This window comes from Syngnathus scovelli, chromosome 3 (genome assembly GCF_024217435.2).
Source record: "Syngnathus scovelli strain Florida chromosome 3, RoL_Ssco_1.2, whole genome shotgun sequence".
Lineage (NCBI taxonomy): Eukaryota > Metazoa > Chordata > Actinopteri > Syngnathiformes > Syngnathidae > Syngnathus > Syngnathus scovelli.
The window spans coordinates 12,883,429-12,909,529 of record NC_090849.1 but is presented as its reverse complement, the minus strand read 5'-3'; the positions used below and the strand labels follow the sequence as shown (position 1 = coordinate 12,909,529).

Below are 26,101 nucleotides of genomic sequence, written 5' to 3'. Positions count from 1 at the left end.
CTGCTCCGGGGGACAGTCCAACCAGGCATTCATCTTAACAAGGTCACACCGTTTGATTTTTAATATAACGGTCAGTGCGGAGGCCCTGCGTCCTCCTTTGAAATATTAGCACTCATTACTGATGTGGAGGCTGGCCCGCCTTGCTTCTCCATCAGCAATTCTCGGGTATGTGCCGACTAATGTCCGCGCTTAGACCTGCTCCCACTCACTGCCAGAGGCGGTTCAAAAGTCTGCTTTATAGGCCCGCTTTATGGCATTCATTATGCTCACTTAACAGGCACTGTAATTCTTTCCTGTGGGTCGGAGAAATGAGGCGATTAACTATTAGGTCCAAATGTGGGTTGCCTGAGAGTTTGGTCTTTTGTTTTGGATATAAAAGACAATGTCCCTGCCTTTTAACCCTCCAAAGTATTTGCATGCCTATTTTGAAACCATGTAGCCAGGTTTCAGGCAAAGATGGTGTCTCTGTATTTTATTTATAAGATCCTGTTTCCAGTGCTACTGAAAAGTGCCCTAACGTGGCTTTTTCAGAATATGGGCCATCTTGCTTTGTTTTGCTTCATGTTGCAAGCCAAAAGTTGAGTTATGACAGAGATATCTGGCCGCTCAAGTAAAGCAACAGTCTTCACTGCACTTTCAGTCCTTTATTTAATGTGACAAACAGACAAATACAAAATGAGAACGCTGGCAAAAAGTAAAGCACGCTAAAATTCACCTCCAGACACTCAGACTAACTCAGTTTACTCATTAAACCCTTGTCCAAACATACTGTCATTATAAAAAGTCCATGCATTCTATTTTATCCTATTTTATTTTGCATTCATTCATTCATTTCCTGATTCTGTTCACGGTCATAGGTGAGCTGTGAACACCACATTCTTACAGCGGCAACATGTAAATTTTTGTTGACAATAAATTCTCTACCTTGTACAAGTTTGTTAATTTTAAAAATGGGAACGAAATTATGTTGTAAATATTCCCGGAAGACTCCTAGGCAGACTTCTTTGAGCAGAATTAACCTGACAAATTACATTAGCACCTTAACATTGCGTGAGTTATCCTGTATAGATTATATTCCCTTTGTTGCTCGATTGTGTGTCACTTTGTGTAATTCCTCTAAAAGGCCTCCACTGGTTTTAAGATCAGCAAATGCTTAGGATTACAGGGTAGTTTTTTTTTTCTCTCCGAAATAACAGCTGCTGTCATCTGAAACGTTGGTTGTAAATCAGAGGCCCATGACCTTATAAAGGTGCTTGACCTTTCAGATGAAGAGACCGAATGGGCCACGCACCATTAAACTGTGCGGATTTGGATTTCAAACTGTATGTGGTCATAACTGTGCATTGAACATGGCTTTAATAATTTCATTGACATGAAGGACTGCAAGTAGGTAGTACATTACTCTAGTTAATAGCTATGTAAAGTTAGACCCTCCTCAGGAATTAAGTTTGTGCAAATTAGGAAATGTTTGTAAATAAAGTTTCCTTAAACAAAGCAAATTAGTAAGTAAACAGCTAAACAAGTAAATGGGAGAAAAGTCACTTGTGATGATCTTAGTCTGCAAATTACCCACATTCCCCGAAGTTACTTGGGTCGGAGCATGGCAAGAAGTGTTAAACCAGGCCATCATCAGCTGTTGGCAGTTGTCACTGCTTTTTAAGAGGCCCACTTCAGGTCCCTTTTGTGGCTCCAGATGTTTTGTGCGGCTATTTATTTAGCTTGTAAAAAGCAACAGGCATAATGATGATGAGGAGGGGGAGCTGCTGTGACATTGGAGCTGGGTCTTACAAAAGATATGCCATATGCTTAATGTGATTTAGAGGCTGGTTCGGGGTTAGGGACTTTGAGAGGGAGGTTACCAAATTGAAATGCTAATCTTAACATTTTGAAATTCATTACGGTTGACACAGCCCAATGAAAAAGCAACAACAAAATGAAATGACATTGTTGAAGAGGGGCATGAGGGATGATGGTGAGCGCTCATCTCTCTCGAATTCCTTTTTTTATGAAAGGAGTCCAGAAGAATGAGTCTGACCTTCTGACTCTGTTGATTATAGTGCAAGGTTTCCTTTCTATAATTTCTTCTTTTAACATCGCAGTGAAGCCAGACATCACCACAACTACAATGAGTTTGCTTTGCTTTACTGCACTAATTCATCGAAATGTGAAAAATAGTTTTTACATGACAATAAGATCTTGTAGAAATATCTAATATTGTCTGTACAACCTAGATAGAGCATCATTATTTGAGTTCAACTCTGTGAAGATATGACCAATAAACATTACATATCGTTCCTCCATTAACCTTTTAAATAAACAAGAGCCAGGCCTTGTGCATGATGCACGAGCTGAGTTTGGCGGAACAAAAAAGAAAAAAAGCCTCTGGTAATTTGGTTCACAGGAGACTTGTAATAAGTAACAGGAGCTGCTGAATTTTGCAAGGTATTTTGTGACCTTTATTGGTCCAGTTGTGCTCAAATGGAACACAGCTGTACCATGCAGCTTCATTTGAAACTATAAATCCAAATGTCATTTACAATAGGGACATTGGAGCACTTGAAGAGCATTCAATCTAATCCCTGCTTGACAGGTGGTTGAATAATTAAAGAACCATTTGACATCAATGTAAATTGTATTCAAACAATATTTTTGTAATCCAAGTCCAGCAAATAACACGATATACGTACAAATCATTCAATTCTGTGATTTGGCCAAACCATATGCGTTTTCATGAGGGAAATACGGATTTTTTTATGGCTGTGTTTGACACAAACAATCTAGGGATCAACGGCAGATGGTTGTAGTTAGAGGGTTTTAGGCTCAAGGGATCCCAGCGCCTCAGAATCAATCGCTCACTCACACACAGATACCACATTATGAAGGCTCCGAACCTGGATTAGAGCCTAATCCCATTGTCAATTTTCCAGCTATAGCCTCAAATCTGTCTTGGAGAAACATGGAAAGATAAAACTGATAGTCTTGCTTAGTCATAGTCTTGTCCTTTGGGTCCAAGAGGTTTAGCCTGTGTGAGCCCAAACTGTGCTACTTCTTGCATAATGGAACTAAACTCTGAGCATGTCTCACTATTGTGAAATATTAAAGATGATAATCATGTCATAGATATAGAGTAACATTTTGTATCTTCTCTCTGATGTGGTGCACATTGGACTTCAACATGTGTGTTACCTTACAATATTTAGCTTTTTGGTGATTTCAAGCTTTCTGTACCTTGTCCCTTTAGCCTGGTGGCCTCACTTTAGATAGGGACCCTGCTTGGGTCTTTTATCACCGCTGTAATTTAGACTCGCTTAATTGTCATTCAACAAACACAGTCAGTGCACAATATCAATGAATGTAATGGTTAGAATGAGATTTAAAAAAAAAAATGAAGATAAAACTAAATAAAAACAAGTTATTCTTGATTGTACTGCACTATAAACAGTTTATGCAACATTACAACACAAATTATTAACGTGTAGGTCAATGGCAATCTCGTGGAGGAGTGGGGAATAGAAAGTGGTGGCTGTTACAGTACTTATCATGTACTGGTGTTGAGCATATTTTTGGCCAAGGGGAAGTAACTGAATCTGAACGTCCTGCTGCGGAGACTGCAGAACCTCCTGCCACAGTTTAGTATGGAAAGTCCATGGTGGGGGGAATGTCGGATTGGTCCAAGATGTGTTGGTCTCTGGTCATGCTGGGATGGAAGGGAACAGGGCCCTGATGATTTTCTCCATTCTACTTAATACTGTCAACTGAGATTTACAGTCCAAGGCCTATTAGGTCCCAAACCAGACAAGGCAAAGGTAATTTAAGTTTTTAACTTTGCCATCACAGACATAAAAACTTTTGGAGGAATTTATTTGAAAATTAAGATCCTGGTCATTTCTCAGGGGCAAAATAAGACCCTGGTGTTTGCGTAATTCTTTCATGAGACTAACTTGTTAAATGATGTAACATTAAAGTCCCTGTAAAATGGAAATAAAAATGCCATGTAAATTTAGAACGCCACAGAGAAAAGTGTGGTTAAAAACCACACTATATTTTAATGGTTTAAAAAAAAAAATCACGAGTAATATATAATGAGGCTTCAAAATCAAGCCCGTCCCTCCACTCTAACATCTATTATTATTATTAATAATAATAATAGGGTGGTGCGCTGGTTAACACGTCCACCTCACAGTTAGGAGGATTTCGTTCTTCGTTCTTTCTCAAATTTGTAGTCTGCAAGTAGCCGATTCTGAGAGGAGGGATTGAGCCCTACATTGTTCTCCTGTGCTATTCTGTTGACCCCCCCCCCCCCCCCCCCCAATACATGCTGTGGTTGTTTCCAGGCTTGCACAAAACCATGAAGAGGCATGCATAGTTAAATAGGCAACAATTTTCTGTGCATTATTTATGAACATTTCAAGGACATTCTATTCATGACTTTCTCATGTTTCTACCTACCATTACTGTCTCTGCCCTAGGCTCGAGCCTCAGTGCTCCAAGATTGCTACTATTATTAAACCCAGGGTGCCATCTGATGGAGTTATCAAAGTAAATGTGTAAGCTATTTGATAGCATTTGAAATATCCTCTTGTGATAAAGCTCACCAGGGAGTAATATGAGAGCTCCTTGTCATGCAAATAGTTGCTTTTCTGATATCACACAAAGTCAAACCATCTGCATTTATCGTTGCGATAATAACCCTAATAAACCCTTTGTGTCAATAAACCCATAGACCTCTTGATATATGGTCGATGTCAATGTTTGACTTGTTGAGAAGAGGAGGAAACAATATCCGTCATGCCAAGGACTTCACTGCTGTTTGCTTATTTTCATTGTGTCAGGGTTATGCCATACTATACACAATATAATTAAGATGTTTTGTACACAATAGAACAACACATGTATTTTGATTTTAATAATAATAATAATAATAATAATAATAATAATAATACATTTTATTTATAAGGCGCCTTTCAAGGCACTCAAGGTCACCGAATTTTACATGATTGCAAGTAACATGTACTTCTTACAAACATTCAAGCCATGCAACATGTATTGAAGCGACAGCGCCGACTGTTTGATTTGACGTTTTAAATAGCCATAACGTTTTGCATTATTAAAATGTTTCTATTAAAATGTTTCTTACAGACATTGCCATTCCTTCATTTGGTTTATTATTCATTTAGTGAATTATCATTCAGAAGAGGAAGGTTTTCTCACCAGCCACTGAATGAGTACAAGATTAAAAGCCAATGAGAAACATCTGTGTCTCTCGACTGTGCCTCAAATCTGCATCTCATTCTTACGGCTGGCATCTAAATACCGCCGTACAATGTAGGGAGGGGAAAAGTCAAACATCAAGGCTGGTGACTAGTGGGAGCGGTTGCCATGGAAACGCACACCTCACAAGTGTTTATGGGTTGCATCCTATCACATGCTATCAGGAATTACCATAAATCTTCTGGCGGTGCAGGCGGTGGTTAAGGTGCACCTCAGTAGTGAATGACAATGTGTTGGTCTTCAAATATCTGCAGACACAGAAATTGCCTTCAAATTTTGCTTGTGACAATAGAAAACAACAAAATGGCTCTAATGTGTTTTCCTTTCATGCATGCTCACAAATACTGAAAAGTGGCTGAGGCGGGCTGTCTCCTGCTACTGTGTATTTATGTCACTGTTGAGACGAATGGTCATAAACCCAAACTTAGTGGGAAACAATACACACGAATGTGCTACGTTTATACCGGATAATTTTTAACCGGCTGTCATCACTCATTGCATTTAGCCATCATGCAGCTGTGTGCACGTCAAGGAATTATCTCCGTGCACGTCAAGGAATTATCTCCGAGCACGGCGGTACATCTCGGCAATCTTCACAAATGGCATCCTCTCCCAATCTCCCATCCTCTTCACCTCGGGCATGATGCGATGTCGCTGGGAGCATTATCTGATGTGTTTGAGCAACACCCGCTGGCATGACCCTTATGGCCAGTGCAGATATCGTGTGACCTTTCTGCATGACTCCTAGATATTAGTGCACACACAGTTCCTTATTACCAAGGGAACGTTTCACAGAGTATTAGGCTTAATAAATGACTTTTGCCTCAATCACTCTTCTCTCTTTGACAGCCTTCTCCCCGTTCTCTCCTTCCTTGCTCCCCTCATTCTCTTTGCTCCTGAGCCCATAACCCAACCTCCCCAGCGGCTCGGCCTCCATAATCGCATCAGTTCACGGCCCTCTTATTCTAGCAGAATTGCTTAATTGGTATGTGTTCTACATAACTGTTGGAGTATTAGACTCACAAATGAAGGTTAGAACCTCACTCCTTGTAATCGACTGAAAGAAATTGATTTGTGCTCAGCTGCCCTTCCGGGACGAGACTTTATGGTTCTCTGAAGAAATGAGGCTTTTATAATTGTGTTCTCTCCCCACCCAGCCAGCCCTCGAAAGCCCCCACCCGCCCCATCTCTCCTTTTCTCTCTATTTTGTTGACATTCATCAAAAGGCAAGACACGAGGAACTTGAAGGTTATGTCTGGTCTTTCATGCTACAGTGCACCGACACGCTTAGTGTTAAATGCACGGAAACTGAACAGTGAATATGTATCCACGCCCTACAACACCCCAATGGAAATCTAATATAGGACACACTAGGACTGCAGGAATCAATCGAAATCTAATTGCACAATGGTATGGATGAGATATGCTCTGACATATATCAATAAGTAGTCTTATGAGTGATCTCCTTGGACTACGTGATTTTGCCGTCAATTGGTGTCCGATTAACAAGGGGCCTGCTACAGATTTGTGCTTTGCAACTGAGCTATTTGGCATTTTGTTCTCATTACCCTGCCTCTTGCGGCCCAAAGACAGCAGACGAGTGACGCCAGTGATGGAGCGGTAGAGGATGGATGGACGGACAGACAGACGGATGGACGGATGAATGGATGGATGGGTGGATGGATGGATGGATGGATGGATAGATGGATGGATGGATGGGTTACTGTCAGCTTTTTTGTTATTTGTGCACTTTAGGAAAGCTTTTTAACCTTCTGAACATGTAGTTGGGAAAACACCCGTAGAACATCCTAGTTGATCAAATTTTAATTCTGCACAATTTCAAAGTGAGCTTTGATGTCCTATAAGAGCAGCACAGCTCAAAGCCAACCTTCTAATCAACCTGGTGATTTAACTGTGCATCTTCTGCATTAGTATTCAAGAGCTCAATTTTGCTTGGATCCAGGCTAGGATTATCCAAGCTCTTAACGTCTTAGCTAAGCTGGTTAACACCTGTTTTTATTGACAAGAACACCATCCTAAGGGCTTCATCTTCTTTGGCGTTAAGATCCTCTTTTGCTCACGCCAGTAGGCTTTTGCGCTCAACGCAAATGACTGGTTTTCCCATCACAAACGGGTAAGAGGTCAACAACCTTGATGTGGAGATTCAGGTGCTAGTCAATACCTTTGCAATAATTATAAACATGGCAGACTATTTCTCATACAGTCGATCTTAAAGTGTGAGGCAAGTGTTTTCACGTCCACTAAAAGCATGGTAGAAGTAAGATTATTTTTAAGATACATTATACTGCTGTCTTGATTGTATTTCAAGAATCTTAAAATATTATATATAGTATAATATTAAATAAAGGCGGCTCGGTGGCGCACTGGGTAGCACGTCCGCCTCACAGTTAGGAGGGTGCGGGTTCGATTCCACCTCCGGCCCTCCCTGTGCGGAGTTTGCATGTTCTCCCCGAGCCCGCGTGGGTTTTCTCCGGGCACTCCGGTTTCCTCCCACATCCTAAAAACATGCTTGGTAGGCCGATTGATCACTCCAAATTGTCCCTAGGTGTGAGTGCGAGTGCGAATGGTTGTTTGTCTCTGTGTGCCCTGCGATTGGCTGGCAACCGGTTCAGGGTGTCCCCCGCCTACTGCCCGATGACGGCTGGGATAGGCTCCAGCACGCCCGTGACCCCCGTGGGGACTAAGCGGTTCAGAAAATGGATGGATAATATTAAATATGAATATATTAGATGTGTCATTGGCATGTCATATCGACCAGCTATGTGAGCAGAAATTGGAATAACAATATTCTTGTATATTGTGGACATGATATCCCCACTGTAGCCAACATTTGATGTGACACTAAAATATCGGGGTTGAATGTTTTTTATTTTGTTTTTATTTTGGCACCAAGTGGATACACAGGTTGATTTTGCCTATCCATTGAAGAGCAATTAAAGACGGTCATCAAAGACGGTCATCAACATCATGAAAATAATAGTAATTATTAACAATGGTGTACATATACTTTTTAACCTAACTATACAAAACATAATTGATTGACCTAACCCAAAACCATGAGCACATAACTATTCCACCCCTACTAAAATAATACAAATATTATGCCCATTGCCTATTCTGGTCAGACTGAGTGTACTCTAGGTCCAGTTAGTATTATATTAACTTAGATTTGTTTTCTGTCTTTGTTTTTTATTTATTTTTCCGATACAATAAAACTCATAGATATCTTCCTTATTCAGTCCATCATAGGCTCACACACCTTTGTATTCAATTGAACCCAAACACGGTTAACTGTTTCTTTCTGTCACAATGTGACACAACATACGAATCATAATGAAAGGTCTCCAAGGTCTTGATGCCAGCATAGTCGAGATGAATCGAAGGCAACATCATAACAACTCTCACACTTTATGACAAATATAGAGTCTGCTGTGTTTCATTTAATTATGTTCAGATGGTCGTTTAATTGAGTTGCATCCATAAGAAGATTACAAGACAGCAGGAGGTGAGGGATCAATTATACTCTACTGTCTACACTGTGTATACATGCAGTTACACAAGTGACAATATACCGTGCCAAACTACCCCCCTTCCAAATTAACAAGGGTTTCCATAGTATACGGTTTGTGAGTGCGATAAAGAGCACTCACACTACTTGTGAAACGATCCAACTCAAATGGGTCAAGCGTGCTTGAGCATGTTACAGACGCATGAAGCTATCCAAGAAATGTGTTTTTCCAACTTTAAATTAGGGGTGGGCAAGCTGAATTTCTATACCAAGGTATCTCTGCCAATACCAACCTCATTTCTAGGAATAAGTACTTGCTACCTTTTTGTGACCATTTTCCAATCAGGAAACAGAAATTAATGGAATAAAATAATAGAATAAAATAATACTGCTACCTTTTTGTGACCATTTTCCAATCAGGAAACAGAAATTCATGTAATAAAATAATATCATATAGTAAAAGGATAGAAAATTGTATCGTCATGCGATTTTAAGGAATTCTGCTATTTTGGGATATGTAGGTTTTTAAAATAATCTGTCATTGTTTTTTGAGGGGAAATTATATGTATCGAAAGTATTACTGGTATCGGTGCTTGGTATCGATATCAATGACTACTCAAGATTTGAGTAAACGTACTGGAGGAGAAATAGTGCCAAATAAACTAAGACTGCATGTAACCTCTGTCTCACTGTGGTGTGTGTTGTTGGCCCGCTGGGCTTCCCCTGTTCAAAATGTGCGACAATCGTAACCCCGTAGGCAACTCTGGCCTTGGAGAAACATCACCCTCCGTCCCCTGACTACGGTTACGCAGGAAGCAGGAATGGATGGACTTTGTATGTACGTACACTACACCATCTTTATCAAATTGAGTTTCTCATCTGTTGGACTATGGCTTTTTCATATTTTTCCACAACTGACGATGGACGGACAGAGGGATCGGTGACGGGAAGCTTTTCAAATGATAAATGGGTGATTGTTATAAAAAAGGACGGACGGACAAGAATGGAAGTGCCCACCACTGATAAAGCACACATTTAGGTCATCATGTTAAAACGTGATGTTTTGGCATCTGTATTCAGTTACGAAATTAAGCAATTTGAGTGATCTCTCGCCATTCGTGCTTCACTTTTTGCAAAGGTGCTACTTTGTGGGTTTATAAATAACGGGAGAACGGCGTTTAAGCGCGCAAAATGCAACAGCCAGCCTGTCACAAACAAGTCAGGACAACCATGTGCATTGTTTAGGAAATGCAAAATGCGGCAGCTGGCCACGCGCACCAACCGGTGCAGAAGGAGTCGGTTGGGACACGTGACAATATCACGTGTTTGCTCTGTTATTTACTGTAAAGGTACAATACAAGGAAAAAACAGTGTGGGACATAGTTATTAAGGCAATGGGAAAGATTTATGTACCCTAAAAGTATTGGGAAGGATTTAAAAAGCTTTAATATTGTGTACTGGACCACAATGCAATAGAAGATTTATGCCCAACCGTGAGTCACTTTGGCTTCGCTATGCATGATGTCCCCTGGTTTAGGATAGTGTAGAAATTCTCAAGGTGGACACTGCGTTGCTTTGGGAGGTAAATATTTCTAATTACCGTCATTTTCGGACTATAAGTTGCGGTTTTTTTCATAGTTTGGGTGGGGGGGCGACTTATACTCAGGAGCAACTTATATGTGAATTTTTTCGCAAATTTTCAAAATTCAAAAATCCGTGATGTAGTGAAACCGCGATAAACGAACCGCGATGTAGCAAGGGATTACTGTCATTTGACCTGCAAGTGACGTCAACAGCGCGGCGGTTGTTTACATAAGGACAAAGGATTCTATCACGGGATGACAAAGATGACGAAGGGCCCCACGTTTGAAGGATTTAATGATTTGGAGTGACACAAGGTTTGAAAAACTTATTTATGTTATAGTTATTTGATATATTTTATTTCGTGTAGCAACTTGAATATGTTTTTATCGTTACAGTTCAGTAGTTGTTGGCTCGTTGAACTCTTGTTTTGTTAAATAAAGAGCCGTTTACCAAACCCGCGTGTTTCCTGGTACTTTGTTAACGCTACAATATAGTTGTATACTAGACCTGTGCGGCGTTGTTGACATAAAGGACGAGGAATTTGATCGATGGATTTAATGATTAGGAGTGACACAGATGGTTTGATAATATTGTTGTTATATGATAGTTATTTGAAATATACTTTATATATCGTTATATGGGTCTGTGGAATAATTAGAAATGCAACTTACGAGTCCGACGTCAGCGGTGCATATGTGGCGCATACGCGGCATTGTTTACATAAAAGACGATCGATGGATTTAATGAATTGGAGTGACACAGATGGTTTGATAAACGTGTTATTTATGTAATACTTATTTGAATAACTCTGAATGTTACTCAGGCCCGTTCTCAGCTCCTCGTTTGTGTATATGTCACGTTAGCATACCGTATCGTTTAGCCTGTTGTTGCTGGTTCATGTCTGTTCTTGGTGTTGGATTTTGCCAAATAAATTTGCCCCAAAAGTGCGACTTATACTCCGGTGCGACTTATATATGTTTTTTTTCACTGTATTGTGCATTTTATGGCTGGTGCGACTTATACTCCGGTGCGACTTATAGTCCGAAAATTACGGTAACTTAGTATAATACACCCATGCCATCCTTCGGCCAAAAAGAAACACTATGTATCTGAAATTTCAACACAGTGATATTTGAATTTCTAAATAATGTATATACCGTTTCTACTCGTGGATTTACGTGTTTTGCGGGTGGTTCTAGAACGCATCCCCTGTGAAAAACAAGGGATCACTGTACTTCTACTTACTTTTATGTGACTGATGGAGCCTAGTGTAGGTATTTGTGTTTCTTCTTTTGAAATATTTTTCTTTTTACAGTATTAGTAGTTAACATAGCTCCCAGCTAAAGGTTTCCTACCTTATTCAAATTTGAAAGCCAAACGTGTTAAAAAGTGATCACTCATTATGTTAAAATTTGAATGGCAAATGCATCATAGATGCTAATGTGTTTTTTTAAAATTGATTTTGGGAGGATTCCAATTTTATTACATTTACCTTTGACCATCAATAACTACAAGAGTCACAAAATATCTGTATAAGGTGGAAAGAAAAGAGAGAAACAAGTGTCTGCCTTCATTAGGACAAAAGGCGGGCGAGCAGGAGTGCTTCTGACAAGCCCGTAACGCCTCATTGTCCCTGATCTCAAGTTTCATAAATTTCCATAGCGCTCATTAAAAGAAGAGTTGTCGCCGTCACCAGGCGCTAACTCGTTATCTCCTCAACACTTTAAAATGCTGTAATTAATCCAACATTTCTCCTCTCCGGCCGCTAATTGCCACACATTGCACTTGATCATGAGTTGGGCTTTTGTATTTGAATTTATGCAAATTAAGTATGTTTTTGTCCTTTGGCCTTGAAAACAGATGAAAGAGTAGACTGGAGCTTAAAATGATTGAGAAACATTTTGTTGATGCTAACTAAACAGTACACAAAGATATACAGTGAATAAGTTATTTAAATACTGTAGACATATTGTTTCATATTCTGATCGGATTGACGATAGGTTAAATCAAATTTGACCAATAATACATCCCTTCATTCTTTTTGCCATTCTGATATGGAACACAGCTTACTTATGTCTAATCAAAGTCAAGATGTACAGTACACATAGTCCTTGACTTTGGCAAAACAAAAATTCATTGGTTGGTGTTCGTGCAGAATTTGGCATGCACAAAGTACGTTTCGAAACTGCACAATCTCTTCTTGAAGATGATTGTTCATTTGTGTGACTAAATACGTTGATCCTTTAATTATTATGCAGAATCAAGGAAACATTTGTAATTGTCCACCAAAGAGTGTTCTCAAATGCTTTTGTTTTTTTTCTTTGTTTTCTAAACAGAAGGATCAGCTACAAAATCATGTGATTAGTAGTTGGAGTCAACTATTGTTTTCTGCTTCTATAAAGAAAAGCCAAAAAGCCAAGTACAAAAGCCAATAAGCAGTCTGCAACTTTGCGTCACTGAATAAGTTGATGATGAGGGCCTTATTTTCATTCCTGGCGCAAGTCTAGCATGGAGCGCAGTCTGACTGTGCGCATGGGTGGAGTTCTCCTTTGGTATTCTGCCAGACTTTACACAGGTACAATTGGGCGGAATGGGGCGTTTGCATTGTCGTAGGATGAAATTAGCCTTTTCCCAGCCAATTGTGTCAGCATCCCTCATTTACATTGAAATCAAGGTGGATGCAGTGCAGTGAACTCACGTTAGCCGTGCTTGACCTCACGGAGACTTGCTGGAGCCTCTGCGTGACATTGGCAGTAAATTTTAAGATATCCCCTTGGGGATAATGTAGTCGGCCGTCCATGTGACGTGGACAATTGGACACCGTGATCTGCACCTGCATGACTTTACGTCCGTGTGTGACCGGCAACCCCCGCCCCCAAATAGTGACCGTTGTGCTCTAAAAATATTTTTAAAATGATAATAATGATAATTTGCTCAATGATTTAAATGATTCAAAGGTTTTGTCCCACACTAGTGTCATATTTACTGTATGAAATCCACTGACATCCACCACTGCCAAATTTATCTGCCTGTGCCAAAATTGCATTACACCACTACGCTACACAAACGACCCCTTCTAGCTCATCTTAAATATAGTCTTTTTTTTGTTACCATGATTGTGAGATATGTCCAGGCGTGTAGAAGTAACGCCCAGTGACCCGAAGTGTCTACCAAATTCACAAGCACACCAAACTAGATTATTACGTTGAACAAAAATGACAGGCCCGTTTTTGGGACGAGTGCGGACTCGCTTCTGTTACTAAATCGTCGTGTATGAGGCAACACCTTCAGCCAGAAAGCCCAGAGAGGCACAATATGGCCGCAAACACCTGGACAAGACTTGCGCTACCACAGAAATGAGGGTACCACCATTTTTACGCTGATCACACAGGCACCAATCTATGAATGTAGATGAATGTAATGGTAACGAGATGGATATATATCAGGACAATGTGACATACCCATGAGGGAATTCCAAAATAGCATATAGTTTCTATGCTGGTTGAACTGCAAGTCTGTCTGTTTCATTCTCAAGGGATTAAAGGGAACGCCGGGGTGAGTTTTCTAACACAAGGCCCCAGGAGTATTATGAAAGGCACATTTTTGTGTTTTTAGTTGTTCCGGTTTATGTTCAGGTCAAAGGATACATCTTGCAGGAGTCTGGGGATTTAGGTGTGTATATTTATAATATAAGATACATGTGAAGAATACAAATTGATGTCAGTAACGTTTCCACTTGGCCATTTGCCAGCAAGGCTTCAATACTCACAAGTGGTGGTCAGGGCCGTTTTTGTGAAAATGCTAAGAGGCCAGCATAGCTACACAATATGGACCACTCTCGAGAGGTCGGTCAGCAATAAGTGGTGTAAGCCCAACATTTGATTGGTTCAAAACGATTGGACTTTCTGTGCAAGATCATGAACAAAACCATGAGGGGGGTGTTTTTGTATCTGCTGTCACACTGTAGACTGGGTTGCATTAACCACATTACTTTTTAATAATTACCAGGATCTTTTTTTTTTCGGTACTTCATTTTTTCGCTACTAAAACTGGTGCTTTGATATAACGGACAATCGATTTTAACTGATAACCCTTGTCCCCATTAGGCTGTCAAATTGTAGTTGCATTCTTCTCGTAAAACCATTTAATGTCATTATTCTTGAAATTAGTAAAAAAACAGTTCATACACGAATAGTTATCCCCAGTTATTCACAAGGAATACAAACCAGGCCAGCCAGGAATAGTGGAAGTCAGTGTATAATTGATGGACATTGAAACATTTTTTTTTTTCTAACAGACCCACAAAATTCTTCAGAAAATTTTTATAAACCTGAAACAGAAAAAGAAATAGAGAAAATTAATCTGGGTGATTTCTTACATGTTTATTTTGATTATTTTATATCAAGATTGAGAACAATTCTGTTGCGCTCCAATGCTACCATGCCAAATAGTTATCTCAGTTATTATTGAAGTTTAAAAAATAACAAAGAATGAATTTTGTTGTCTGTGCAATTTCAGATGTTGTCGTTGACCAAATTTGAATTTAATCAGGAACATCAAGGTACTGAAGTACTGAAGGTTCTCATGGCTTACTAATTTGTTTAAGTAAAAAAAAAAAAAAAACAGGACAGATAGCTAACGTTGAAGCTATGATGACTGCATTCAGGATAAAAAATGTCCATTGTCAGCCCTGCTCTTGTCATACTCTTGTCGTACTCTCTTGGATTATTTACCAGATGCATCAAATTGCAAGAGGTGGGGGCTTAAATAACCATGATGTGTGTTGTCCCGTTGTGTAAGGCTTGTTATCAGGAAAAAGAAAAACTTTATCAGAATGTTTATCAGAAAAAAAACTTGTTCCAAACACTGGACTTAGACGTCTTTTATGAGTTTCTTATCCCCAGGCTTAAAATGGCAATCATGTCAGCTGATGTGTAGAAGAAAGACAAATACATGTATTCATCATCAAGCAATAAATTATGTGCTTGATTCATTTCCATGCCTGTACTGCCTCAGATTTTATCTGTATCATTACCAAGACTATCTGCTGTCTTCACACTCAAATTCGATTGGACATACTAGATATGCAAAAAAACAAATAAAATCTCTGACTGTGACACATTTCATAAATGAAAAAGATACTGGCGCATCATTTAAAACGTCTTTTTGCAAACTCCATGAATAACGAGCAATTTATTCTTCACTGGGGTATTTGTGAAGATAGTCGGCATAAATGAGGGAAAGTGTCATCTGTTTTTTATTAGTTTGTTAAAGATTGATCTAATTTTAATTTTGGCTAATGCGAGGAACACTATCATCCATTGACCAAGGGTGTCTTATGACTGACTTGACGTACTTTGCTCAACAGTCTTGTGCTTTTAGTCGGCTGATTTGGTTCAGACAGTAAGTCAGATGAAGGGACAGGTTAACCAATTTTTAAAGCCCCTGATTCTTCTGGAAGGCTAGCTATTGGAGTCATCAAGAGTAAGTAATATGTCGCTTTTGATTATGTCGTGTTTTACTGTCGTTATTCAAACAATGAGGGTTGGATTGCAGTTTTTTCTTGAATTCACTTTTCCACAGTGATGCAGTTTTGTAACGTGACATAAATTTGGAACAAAACAGCTGTACTAGAAATGTGTTTGTAACCTTTTTAGCCCTTTAATTCACCACTTATTTTTGAATGTGTGCCTGTCTGTCTAAACCGCCGACCTCTAACGAGGTGACGCATGCAAAGATCTGGTTTTCCGCCAGTTTCACTGCAAGGTTATCGCAAAATGAGCTGAGCCGTGTGGGCTCATCGCTACCTAATGTAGCAAGGATGAGGCAGCATGATTTAGCTCACATAAGACTGATGGCAGTTGTCTCAGCTGCACATTAACTCATGCCAAAATCTGACATCAGAGGTCACAACCATGACTTGGAAATACAAGCATCGTCTTCTCTTTCTTCAGCATAAGAAATGCAAATACAAAAATAGAAGGAGGGTGTCAATGATGTTTACGAAAAAATTAGCTGATCTGAATTAGGTCTGTTTTGCCGCGAGAGGCAACTCATTACGAATGACTGCTACTACAATTTGGCCTTGTTCGGTGTTCATTGTGATTCATTGACTTAACTCATTGTAATTGAGTGGTTTCGAGGTCACAGTTCTAATTCCCAGGCATTATTGTCCTGCAACTGACCAACAAACTATTTCATTATAAATTACATCTGAGAAAGGAGTTGAGGTCAGAGGTCAAAGCAGCACAGACAGGCTTTTTCAGGCAGTTTGGAAAATAACTTTCTCAGGGATTACACTTCTGTCAGTGATTCTAAAGATATAGATTTTAAAGCCTGTGTCTGGGTATACTCTGACAGTTTTATAGATTGAGTTGTGTGGATCTAGATGAGGTTTTTTTTTTTTTTTTATTTACTAATCATTGATTATTTTTCCAATCATGTAAAACAAATGTTTGAAACCCTACCCGCGTCTACGTAGTAAATTTGCTGAAGACTGAAGGTCAGCATGTTTTTAAATTATCTTCTCCTTGACTTATTTTCCCTTTATTGTATTTGTTATTTTCCCCCACTTCTGACCTCTGTTTACCCAACATCCCCCTCTGTAAAGGTGAGCCCTTCATTCTTCGTCTGTGTTTAAGCTGCAGACAGGATTAAAATGGGTCAAGACTGCACTTGCACAGTCACCCATGTGCTCTTCTTCCAGGCCGCTGATCGACGCAGCTCGTTTAGGCTACCTTCGCTTCTATTCCCTTTGTCTCCAAGCGCTTCACCGCCACCCCCCCCCCCCCCCCCCCCCCCGCGTCCTCATTTTGCCTGACTTAATTGAGTTCTCATATTTTGTGAGAAAGTGAACAGGAGGGTTGTGAAAAGAAACAAGTGCGTGAAAAGAATAATAGAGATTGGTGGCAGAAGCTATGGAGGTGTAGCTGTCTCGGGAGTTGGCAGTTACCATTTTCTTTTTGGACGGTGGTCTCTGTGACATGACTAAATGTATACACTCATACTCAAAACTGTCATCATTTTGTTCTTCAGGAAGGATTTATAGGTCTATTGCTTGCTTGGTCGCCAAGTTGTCAACACTGAATTCATTTTATAACTGCCTTTGGTACTTTGCATGTAGCTGAGCAAAAGAACCATTAGATACACCTCTAGACACTTCAATTCTACGCCAAGGTTTATATACTAGATGAATATATGAGCCTGCCAAATATTTCACTTGCCAAAGTTTTTTTTTTTTTTTTAATTGCGCACACTCTCCTGCTGCTGCTGCTGCTGCTGCTGCCACGACTAAAATAAGATGATGACAGACTAAATTTGTGCGTACATTTTCATCAAGGCTAAGCTTGAATGTCAACATTTTCGCAAAAAGTGTGCTTTTGATGCACACTTTCAATGTGCAGGGGTAGAACCACCAAAGCTCCACTGACTTGCTTGGGGATGTAGATGATGTTGTTTCAATGGAAACAACCAGAGAGCACTGTATTTTGCCTCTGTGAAATGCAAAGGTAGAAGGGGCAACAAGGATCCACTCTTTGAGACTTTAACCGTGGCCTGAACCCTTTCAATTATGAACCATTACAACTTCTTCCTGTGCAATATTCATGCCGCGGCAGATCCCTCCTTCAGACGTCTTAGGTTGCTGTAAGTTGAGATAAACACTTGCTGAGGTGTTACAGCTAGACACCTACCTCTATTCATCAATGTCACTGCCTTAGCACTCAATAATTCAAAGCTGGGCGGTAATGAGCTCCCCACAGGCCGTGTCCCAGAGGAGTGCCTCCCACCCCCCTATGTCTCAGCTGTAATGTAGTTATATCTTGTGTCAGCTTTCAATTCAATTACATTTCTTTGTGATGGCTCTGTAATTGTGTCTGATTAAATTTTTTTGGTAGGCCCACCAAATGTGAGTTTTTCTTACTAAGAAAAGTGAAAAAACTTTTATATCCAACTCGGATGGAGGCTGATTGGATCTTGATCCATGCAGTTGTAATAAGGACAACACCCATAGAAGGATGGAATGTGTTTTCTTTTGTTTTCCCCAAATGGCTTTTTTTTTATTGCTTACAATCAAAAGATGTTTCAATTCGAGGCAAGGCAACTTTCTTTGTATAGCGAGCACATTCAAATGCAAGGCTAACCTACTGTGTATGACAAAGGTGGGGTGGTTAAAAACAAGAAACATGACAAAACATCAAATTTTGAATTGCGGTGACACACGGGGAGAAGAATTGCAATTGAAATTTGAATTTAAATGTTTCTTTTGCAGGAAGTAGAAAAAAACTCTACCCAAAAGAAATTCAACAAATATGACACATCTTAAGCTATGTACAACATAGTAGACTTACTTAATAACTTAAGTGTTTATTTGGGAAAGCGATAATTAGATCAGGGATTTCCAACTTGTGGAGCCAAGGCACTTATTTTGCACAGGAAAAAAAAACATACCAGCTTGGCCCTACTGGATTCGTAGTGCATCTGGGTATAATGTCTGGAAATGTTAAGAAAACCTGTTACAGATTGCCAGTTGCCGAGGTCAGGGAACTATTGTATGTCACCTCATTCATGGTAAAATCAAATTTGCTCACTGAATATTATGATAGATGGGTGGGCAAAAGAAACCCGACAGCGGTTTCTTGTGTGTACAGCCCATCACCAGACAGATGATGGATGGAGGGATGAAGAGATGGCTGGATGCACGGATGAATAGAAAGACAGACGGGATAACACAAAGGGATGTGGAGTGGAATTGTGATGTATGAGGACAACGTTGAGGTTAGGTGCATCTGCGACTGAATAGTTATGCTTTTTGCTTGCACTAAGTGTACCAGACAGTTCATCTTTAATCAGCTATCCGACTAAGTCTAGCAAGCTTGGCTTCTGCACCTCATTTTATCATTTTTCTGGTTCTATTCCTTTATTGTTGGCATTCTTGCCCTTTTCTCTTTTCTTCATTTTTTTACAAGGACTTTGCCACCCCCCAGCCCCTCCCCTCCCCTCCCCTTGTCTCACACTGTCTTTTGTGTTAACAGCTTTCCATTTTTGTGCAGTTGCTGAGCCACTGGGTGCACATCTACAATCTTGCCTTTCATTTCATGCTTCTGGAAATGGATGTTTTACTGCCTTCATTAAAGCGTGCAGCAGTCAGCACCGTGTTTTCCCTCTGAAGTTTAGCTCCATGAACCTCGCCATTAGAGGACATTATGGCCCCAGATTTCAGGACACAGAGGAACACTGTATAATTTGATTAGTGTTATTAATCAAATGGAATTCCGCTTACCATCTCCCTCTCGGCTCAGGTCCTCAGCCCCTCTCTCTTTCCAATTGCTCTTTTCCCTACCCTCTTTTCTCTTCCACGCAAACACCTCTGTCATTCAGGAAGCAACCCACACACATTCAAAGTGACAAATACCTTGGTCCTTCCCTTTTAAAAACAATGATTTACCACTTGTTTTTCCCTTCCCTTTTTCGAGCCCCACCCGTCTCTAAGCCATGCACCTCGCGCTCCTAGCCGGGGACATAAATCAATTGAGATGAAAGTTCCATAATTGTGCTTGCTGGGAGGGATTTGAGCAAAATTGCGCTATGAATTTTTTAAAGGGTTTTTTTACTAGCTCCCCATCGGGACTTGGGCGGCGAAGGAAGGTGAGGCCACAAGGATTTATGGGCCTAGATTCTTCATTACTGAAGTAATTTTCCTGCAAATGATAGTGTGTGGGACTGATGCTCCATTTGAGACCATCTAATCCTTAGCTCTGTCTGTGATTCCTAGTAATTGATTGTTCACATTATATTCAAGGGTCAGTACACACTTCTATTTCATTACAGTGGCTAGTTTTATTGGGGCTGTGATGACAGTACACCATTTTAGTCAAATACTATGTACTGTACATTTCATCAGCAAATATTTTTTCGTTATTTCATTACAATTATTGTTTTAATTGCGAGTCTTGGGCTAGAATTTTTGAAGTGAATAACAATGGGAGTTTACATTTGAGAGTGGATCTTACTTGAAAACATAATGATTGTATTTATTTTTCTTGTTATGGTCACACATTTGTAGATGTGTGTGCACATGCTTATTTAGATGGGCTTGGTCAAGCTATCATCTTTACCTTCCGTTCCATCCAAAATGGCTGATATTCTGTTTCCATGTCTTTAGGTGCCGCCAGCAGCAGTGACCCTCCTCAAGGTTAGTGCGTCGACAATGCCAAGTTTCATTTTGAATCTTGCCTAGCCTCAACTCAATTTTACAGCTCAGTAGTTTGAGAAGCAGTGTGGGTAAATCTCCTGCAAGGAGGAGAAAGATAGTGAGCCAGGAGGTGAGTGTGAGAAAACTGTGGGCCCTGTCACCAGTTAAAGTAGATCTCATCCCTGGCACATGAACAACCCAGGACAATTAGTCACTTTGCACCATCTCAAGCTTGGGACTCACTTAAATGCAAGGAAAATGTAGTGGACCCACAGGCTTTGCTAAGTGCTGCAGTTACAGTACCTTAGGGGGAGAATGATGCACAATTCAACTGGAATAATTGCTGGATGCCTTTAGAGCAAGTCAAAGACACAAAGAGAATAATTTGAATAGAAGGTACATAGTATATAGACTAGTCACCCTCATCATAACACTGAAACATGTTGCTAACCATTTCAGGGTTAATCAGTGACCCCTAGAAAAGTTTTAATGAAATACGTTTGAACCTTTCAATTTGGGATGTTTGATACCTTTTTGTTTCAGACCCATTACCAGTAATTGCACTCAATCGTTGAGTAGTCACCAATACCAAGTAGTGATACCACTAGCACTTTTGATACAAAAATGTTTCCCCCAAAAAACATTGACATAATTTTAAAGAAAGACATATGTATCTCAGTGCAGCAAATGTTCTTAAAATTGCAATAAATTAACGGCAATTTCATATTTTCTGATAATTCATAGTTCTTAATTGGAAAACAGCCACAAGAGAGCAGCTGTTATGAGTACGCATCCTTTTGTCATTTTGCTGTTTTGTTCGTATACATCTGAATGCCCAACTTCCAGGTTTCTTTTTTTGTGTAGTGTTTGCATATTCTCCCCATAACGCGTAATTGACGCTGACACTTGTGGTGTCCGTACGGAATCCGTACAGTGTCTGGATATTGGCACCAAACCCGTATTTTTTCTTAGATGCATAGGGGTGGAGGAGCTCGGAGAGGTTACCTGAGGTGAGGCCATTTAATGATTTGAAAACAAATAGAAGTATTTTAAAATGAACTTTAAAATTTATTGGGAGCCAGTTTAGTTAGGCCAGAATTGGGTTGTTTGTGCTCCCTCTTACGAGCTCCAGTTAGGAGGCAAGCGGCAGCATTTTAGATTTTGATCGGAGACGCTTGAGGGAGGACAGGATGACTCCAAGATAAAGTGAGGTCACCTAGCCAAGATGTTTTTTTTCTCTCACGGGGTCTGTAAGGAGGCCACAACACATCCGTTCCACAGTCAATGTGAATTAGTTGTAACATTGTGGGTTTTTCTTTTCTCGCTTCTTAGTTTCCTCCCCAACAAAATATTTGTTGTCAAGTTTCTTAGAACGCAATTTAGATTTTTTTTTCTAAGGAACACTGCAAATTTTGTTTTTTTTAATCACATCTAATTTCCCTGTGGAAATTAAAGTGCCTTCACCTCCATCCTAAAGATGTTTGATGGGGTTGAGGTCAAGGCTCACAAGTTTTCTCTCAACCAACTTGCTCAAAACCTTTCCCATAAAGTTGGATTTTTTAAAATGTGTTACTTAGATGAATAATTTAGATGAAATAAGATGAATTAACTGAAAACATTTTCCAATAAATTAACAGTCCAATCCAAACCTACTGAACAGTAATTCTCACCCTCAAAACCAAACATATGCAGTATTCTTGCCTAGAAAATGCTGTCATGTAATCATCAATTCATCATGGTTTGTTGTCAAAGGTTTATGCCAAAGTTTCAACCAGCACATGCTCGAGAACTAAGATTAAACATGACTGAGGTGAGTGGTGCGCAGAAGATCAGGAAGTAGAATGAGGGAAAAGTTTGTCCTAGGCGCTCTAAAGAGACTCAGTGTGACCAATGGAGGTGAAGTGGATGAATGAGGCCATTCACCGGGTATAATGAAAGAGCTCCTGCTGGGCTCCAAATGAGGGTGGACCCATCTGCACCACATAGGCGTGCACAAACCAGTGACCTTGAAAATTACCCAGGAAGCACTTTGGGATAGTCACCCCAGCAACAAACTGGGGTTTGCATGGTAACCAGGCCCTTCAGTCAGTGCTTGGCACTTTCTTAAACAGGGCACAGCTTTTATTGCATTGAATAAACTCTGTGAAATCCAGCTGGAAGGACACCCCAAGTTGTTTTTCCATTGGCAGGGAGACTACCAGTTATCCCAAGTGGATGTTTTTTTGTTACGCTTCTCAAAACATACCTACCAGTATTTGCTGCCTGTTAACAGGCAAGATTTACACACAGTGATGTGGTCTTACGTAAGACATTGTGATTTGGACGCGAGTTAACTCCAGGCACTGTTTTGATAACTTGTGACTTGACAAAAACTGAAACACTTGAGACTAAAATCGGACTTTGGGAATTAAAGACTGCAGTCTTGACTTGAGACATGATGACTTGAATGTCTTGATTGTTGTTCATTTTATGTTTGTGTTGAAAAATATAGTATATACTACATATGAGATTGATTAGAGAAGATGTGCATGCTGGGAATGATTTGAGCATTTGCCTGTCAATCTGGGAACGAAAATGATAATTACAGGACTAGCCTGTCAATCACTCAAACCCTATGCAAAGAAATGGATGGATGGATGGATGGATGGATGGATGGATGGATGGATGGATGGATGGATGGATGGATGGATGGATGGATGGATGGATGGATGGATGGATGGATGGATGGATGGATGGATGGATGGATGGATGGATGGATGGATGGATGGATGGATGGATGGATGGATGGATGGATGGATGGATGGATGGATGGATGGATGGACGGACTACCTCAAGTCCTCTATCTAATTATTAAGAGGCCTAATCTAGCGATTGTCCATTTTGAGAGAAGTAGTTTCAAAGCAATTGATATAGTAATTTTCTATTTGATTCTGTAGGTCACGTGCAATGATTTTTCAATTTTGTCCGAGTTTAGCTGGACAAAATGGTTTTCTGCATCCCAAGACTGATCTGTTTGATACACTAACAGAGTGATTCCTCAGGCCCATGTTCATCTGCCATCAAGTGCGCCTAGATCTGAGTGTCATCTGCATAAATGTGGTAAGACACTTTGCAGAGTTTTAGCTGACCTAATTAAAGCTTGTGCAGATTTAACATGTCACCTGGCTCACAGCTGTCTTAGTGCTGTGGTGTGGCCTAAAGCCTAATTAGACAGTGGACTGTCAGTAAGAGATGTTGTCATACAACAATTCTAGGACTCTGGGTTTGATATGGGCCAGTAATTTATAAGTACGCTGCTATCCCACTGAGCGGCAAACAATTTTGAGGTTTCGAAGGCAGTAAATGTGTTCTCGTCAGGGTTCGTTGAAATTCACAAATATTCACCAAAAATGTTCAATATTTCCTTCAATCACAAACACCTTGAACTTCAATGACTTGAGACTTACTTGAGTTTCGCAAATGTATCACTCCCATTTGTGTTAATTAGGCCCAAAGCTATACAAACAAGTTCAGGAGGCGGTGAAAAAGATCCATTGTCTGAGTTACCAGATGAGAGAAATCCCTCACTCTTGGGGGACTGAATATTCATTTTACAAGCATTCTCAAGCATCAGGTCCATTGCATTCTGTGTGTGGTATTTGGCCTAATATATTCAGTCTCAATGAGCACGAAACATGCAGGTCATTGAAGTTCTATTCCCATTGCCAGTTCCCCTCACGGAACTTTTGACAGCATGAAATGACAATCCGCCCCTGCATGCATCTCCCACGTCAAAGAGTAATGAGATTGTGCTGCTGGAAATATTACTACAAAGCATCAGGCCCACACTCGCTTCTGACTGCACCTTCAAACAGTGCTGCCTGCCAGCTTGCCTGCCTGCTGGAAAGAAAAGGGGGAAAAAAACAATAAAAATCAGAAGCAGAGAAATGGCAAGGGAAACTCCCTATGCGGATACAAACGTACACACCAAGGCCTTTTATCCTGAGAGTGATTAGAAATCTGAAATCATTTTAAAACCTTGCTTTGAGTGTTTTCCTCAAACGAAAGAGTTGCTCACTGTTTCTCGCCGCTAACCGCCAGTGATCTGGTCTCTAATTGTGGTGTCGTTGACAAGTCTAGTGTGGCTGGGAGCTTTTTAAACTGAGCTTTTTGCTAAGTTTCTTGTCAGATCCCTCACCAAAGCAACGGTGGGGGGAAAACTTACTGATTCCAAATCCTATATTCCTACAGATTGCTTTATGCATAAATGTACGCCTAATGTCGACACTAATGGGCCATGCGCTAGCCTAATATGGCCACATAAAGTCTTCAAACAATGTGGAGAACTAAGTCTTTAGAAATCGGAACCATGTGACACCTTGAAAATGTGTTACAGATAAAAGGCATAAAAAAACAATAGTTTGGCAATTGTTTAAATGTGAATTTGGTGTTATCAAAGGAAGGCTTTGGGCATTTTTACATTCCTTGCTGTTCAAGGGCTAAATTGTTGAGCCTCTGAGGAAAGGAAAGAAAAGCAGCTTGATGAACCTGCAGTGGTAAAAAGAAGAAACAGTAAGGATTAGTCAAGACAGCAATGCAGTGAAAGCATAGCTCATAAAAATCACTATCATAACAACATTAATTGATGCTGCTGAGTGCCATATGTGGCGCCATATGGAAAGGCTGCCCCCAAAGGCCCGCTTATAATAGACAGCCCGCACTGGTGCACACAACTTGGCACATTTACAAACAAGGAACATCCCAATAATATGAGCCACACAGACTGAGCAAAAGGAGGGAGAGAATGGTGGAGCAAAGATGGGTGTGTGTGGGTGGGGGGTGGGGGGCTTGTTACCATGTTAAAAATGTTCTTTAGTTGGCAGCTTCACCTTGATCACGAACCTGCTCTTCCCAAATTTCCTACCAAATGGCATGCTTATTTGTTACTGTAAACCAGTGCACACCTTTTCCTTGGAAAAAATCTCAGGGCACACCGCCAACAAAAATCTGTTTGGTGTTACACCAGCTTCTATATTAAAATTAGTTATATTACAACAAAAGACATTGTGAACGTGCTGTATAAATAAAGTCCTATTCCTATATATGTACATAAATGGAGAGTGAAATAATTGAATAGAAATAAAAGAATATACTATATTTTTTAAATTGTATTTTTTTTTTAACAAAAGTGACAGTGTTTTAAAAGGAGTTTCGACAGTGTAACGAATAAACAATTGAAAGTGATTGTGATTGAAATCCAAAAGAATCAACATGACTGTTTTAGACTAGCTCTATAAATATTGCGACAATAAGAACAGTCACGCTAAAAGACGCTCTGCTGTTTTGGCAGCAGCTGAGTGATGATCACATTCAAGGTGTCACGACTTGACTGTGTAGTTTATATTATATTATATACGGCACAGTGGTTGGGAAACCTTGCTGTGGACATTCGCGCTCATCCCATGTTTATTCCTAAAATTATTTTTACACTAATAAAAAGCGCCCCTTAAGAGGTGATCAGCTATCCAACCACAGTAATAAGTTGT

General features: G+C 40.0%; 1 protein-coding gene across 8 annotated transcripts in view; it reads left to right on the top strand.

Moving 5' to 3' along the window:
* The window catches only part of fbrsl1 (fibrosin-like 1), a 228,393-nt gene that overhangs the window by 109,449 nt on the left and 92,843 nt on the right, over positions 1–26,101 (top strand). For 6 of the 8 annotated variants that reach the window (XM_049763970.2, XM_049763969.2, XM_049763972.2 and 3 more), the window contains exon 5: positions 20,547–20,576. The exons of the other annotated variants lie outside the window; for them this stretch is intronic. In XM_049763970.2, the coding sequence (XP_049619927.1) occupies positions 20,547–20,576 (30 nt within the window). The remainder of the gene's footprint in view (positions 1–20,546; positions 20,577–26,101) is intronic. 8 annotated transcript variants of the gene reach the window in all.